Source organism: Symsagittifera roscoffensis, chromosome 9, assembly GCF_963678635.1.
Source record: "Symsagittifera roscoffensis chromosome 9, txSymRosc1.1, whole genome shotgun sequence".
Classification (NCBI taxonomy): domain Eukaryota; kingdom Metazoa; phylum Xenacoelomorpha; order Acoela; family Convolutidae; genus Symsagittifera; species Symsagittifera roscoffensis.
Window position 1 is genome coordinate 13397695 of NC_087070.1, and position 3902 is coordinate 13401596.

Sequence of the window (3902 nt, forward strand, 5' to 3'; positions counted from 1 at the left end):
CTCAGTGAAACAATAATTCGATGTGAGTTCCTTGGCCAGAAAAGCCGCTAAGAGGAAGCCCTGAATTTTAGAAAATGTCGGATGTTTGCCCTAGCAAAGTTGTTTTTAAGATGTTTGCAACACTTTTGTTTCGGCTGTTTGACATACCGAATGTTTAGACGGTACCCGTTAAGAAGCTCAGTGAAACAATAAATCGATGTGAGTTCCTTGGCCAGAAAAGCCGCTAAGAGGAAGCCCTGAATTTTAGAAAATGTCGGATGTTTGCCCTAGCAAAGTTGTTTTTAAGATGTTTGCAACACTTTTGTTTCGGCTGTTTGACATACCGAATGTTTAGACGGTACCCGTTAAGAAGCTCAGTGAAACAATAATTCGATGTGAGTTCCTTGGCCAGAAAAGCCGCTAAGAGGAAGCCCTGAATTTTAGAAAATGTCGGATGTTTGCCCTAGCAAAGTTGTTTTTAAGATGTTTGCAACACTTTTGTTTCGGCTGTTTGACATACCGAATGTTTACACGGTACCCGTTAAGAAGCTCAGTGAAACAATAAATCGATGTGAGTTCCTTGGCCAGAAAAGCCGCTAAGAGGAAGCCCTGAATTTTTATCGTTCACAGATTGAGAAGTGGCTTAAATTTAAAATAAAACTAAATTCATCTCTTCCTTTTCCAAAAAATTCTCACTTGACTTCACAAACTGAAATTTTTTACCAACTGAAATATTGGATCCTTTCGAAAGCTTAAAACAATTTCGGTGCTTCGCTAAATTTTGGTCTTAAAATCTTGTTAGTTATATTATAACCCTCATCCAAACGTTTCGCTAAAATTGACGCAGATTTGGCTTCTCTCGTCAAAAAACCACCTACCCAGAAAAAATACTTGAAAATTACAATATTGTTTCGTTTTCTTTTCCAGTTGGTTTTCTAATTGATTGTGAAAGTCCATTATTTTCTTAATTTTGCTGTGCTACCAGCCTGTAAATAATTCATGTCAGCTGCTAGTGAAAGTTCCCCGCAAAGTTTCTCTTCTGTTCATTTTCATCTTCTATCCACATCAGGTGTTCGCATTTTGCTCATTATTTTCTGTTTGTATAGGTGGCACCTGTACATTTTAAATCTGATCCACATCTCGGTCCAAACATATCGCCGCTACTCGTTAGTGGGAATATGTAGTTTTATTTCCAATTTGACGATGAATTTTAAATTTCTTCTCTGACATGTTTTAGTGCAATTTATGATCATTTCTTCAAAAAACTCTATTACAATTAGTTAAAAAACCCGTTTATTATTTTCGGAAGCTTAGATTATTTTGCAGCAATGCACAAGGAGGCACTGAGTGGTAGGTGCTGGTCTCTTTTTTCATATTTTTTGCTATTGAACTAGTCTAAAAAGAATTAAAGCCTTTTTTTCATACTTTTGCTATTTTCTTTTTAACTAAGCTCACTTTTTGTGTTAAAAATTAAAATGAAACAAGTTTTTTAAATTAAATGAAATAGTATCAGTTTACTAGTTAGAAAATAGCAGTGCTGTAATGTTTACTGCAAACAATTTGCAAATTTATGCTTTCCCTGAACACTAGGGAGTAAAAATAAAAAGTAAAAATGACGGTTTGTGTTCTAGCTTGTGTGCTGTTGTTGTTCCTCTTTTTCGCCCCTGAGACCTCTTGTGGCTCCCCCTCTGTCCCTCCCCCTTGTGACAATGAAGTGGACAGCTGTGTGACTGATGACGACTGTGTTGTGGGCACTGGCAGGGATGATCTAGTGTGTATGGCCACTGGCACCCCCGACAACCCTGGTCCCAAGAACTGTCTCTGCAAACCCGGATACTACGGGAACCCACAGGAACCATGCAAAAGTAACTTACATCACATCAGTGCCTGACGCGCCATTTTCGACCTACGGTTTCATATTGTTCTAAGAATGCCAAATGTCGTAAAAACAACATTTAAAATTTTGCATTCAAAACTTTTTAGAAACGATAAATCTGACAGAACTCAATGTGAATATTAATTGTATCCAAATAGTATTTTTTCGAACTTGCACTCTTGAATACTCTTGTAGTTCAAGATGCCTGCTCATTTAACACGTGAAATAAAAGGCCGTCAAGAAGTTGAACTCACCTTCCAACTAACTGTCTGTTCGTTTTAGTGGAGAGCGATGCAGCCCCTATCTTTGGAATGTACTCTGGCTGTTACGCAGTGGACAAGACAGACCGGAAGATAACACAGGCGGCGGGGGACTACAAGCCAGGGGTGCTGAACACGTACAGTTGCAGAGAGGCCTGCTCCAACCAGAACAGTGCCTATGCTGTACTGCAAGAGGGCGACCTCTGCTTCTGCTCCGACGACATAAGTGAGCACCATTCAGTGCTTGTTCTTAACAAAATCCTTTGATTCAATTAGTTTGCGAAACGGAGCAAAAACGTAGTTGAAACAAGCATTACCGGTTACTCTGTAAATAACACAATATTCTGAACAGTCTTAAATTTTTTTTTCAGATTAGTGTCGTTTTTTCTGCGTGGTGTGATGAAAAGATCTAGATGAAAAATCGGCCCTAAGCATATTTTACAGTCATAATAAAACAGGCCAATTGGAAAGAGTTTTTATCGAAAAATTACCAGAAAAACGGGAAAAAATCGTATAACTTTTTTCTTCAAATTTTCATTTTTTTGCAGTTTTAATTCCCAAAATGTCGGTTAACAACTACAAAAACCAATTTTACTCTTCTGAAACACAGTTTTTACGGCGTAAATTTAGCGTAAATAAAGTATTGTGAGCCTGCAGGCTCGCCTTATTAGATTTTAAACCGGGTTTTTCTGTCAAAACTTTTTATTGTCGTTGGAATCACGACTGAAATGGTTGAAACATGAATCACTCAACCCATTCCGATGATTATTTGTGGTAGCTGGTTTTGCGTGGAAAACAAAAACAACCAAAACACACCCGAATACAAAGCTCTTCCGAGAGTCAAAAGGTGACGCTCTGAGCCACATCTCTGCCGACAGCGCAAACTAAGATTTAATTAAAGCAACTAGGTTGTTGACAAAACCCAGAGGAGGGTCATTTTGGAACCAGTTCTAAACTAGTATTTATAATTGGATATAAATACAACTATATTATTGATAAAACTATCACTAAAACTAAGATTTTAATAACTATAACCAATCATATTCCATCTCTAACATTGACAGTTATTTGTAAGAAGTTTCAGCACCAGAACAATTTGAATAAAACATTGAATACAGTTGTTCTCCTTCTGGATAAACTCCAAGAACTAACTCGCAAAAACCAGTATACACTAGATCTCTTGAGACTAGGAGATATAAGAGTAAGATTAAGATTGGTATTAGACTAAGATGTCGCACGAATCTATCCGGCCGAAAATAAGATAGCGTGACGAACAGACGGTGTACTTTATCTGAAATTACTCCATGAGTATAGACCAAGGTCATAACTCAATTTGACAACCAAGCACTTTGTGACGCATTGTGATACAGTTCTCCGAAATGGTACATGCTTTAAGGCTGTTCATAGCCAAGGTAATTGGTGACATATGGGAGGCATTTGTGGTTCACCCAGTCAATGTAGTTCAAAGCAGCAGTAATTTCAGTGCTTCACGAAGAACTCCAGACAGTCCACATTCCAGTTCCACTTATAGTCTCACACGGAATAGGAGGTCGGTTTTAACTTCTTCATTTTGAGTTCAGCAGAAACCGCATGGCTGTTCGGCGAGTACTTGAGTCTCGTGATTTGTTGTACCATTTTCTGCAATTCGGATCCGCAAAGAATGTTTTTCGCCTATAAGTTAGAAATATGAACTACTGTTCTTTTCATTGTTAGGTCTTCCCAGTTGGCAGCCATTTAGGGGGCAGTATCTATGTCTAGCTTGCCATTTTTTATCTTCCAATCGCCTT

The 3902-nt window shown here is 38.1% G+C and overlaps 1 protein-coding gene across 1 annotated transcript in view; it reads left to right on the forward strand.

Annotated features, from left to right (window-relative positions):
- Positions 1-1122: 1122 nt before the first annotated feature.
- The window catches only part of LOC134853881 (uncharacterized), a 158685-nt gene continuing 155905 nt past the window's right edge, over positions 1123-3902 (forward strand). The window contains exons 1-3 of the mRNA XM_063869837.1: positions 1123-1329; positions 1611-1844; positions 2138-2341. Of these exons, the coding sequence (XP_063725907.1) occupies positions 1308-1329; positions 1611-1844; positions 2138-2341 (460 nt within the window). The 5' untranslated portion in view covers positions 1123-1307. The remainder of the gene's footprint in view (positions 1330-1610; positions 1845-2137; positions 2342-3902) is intronic.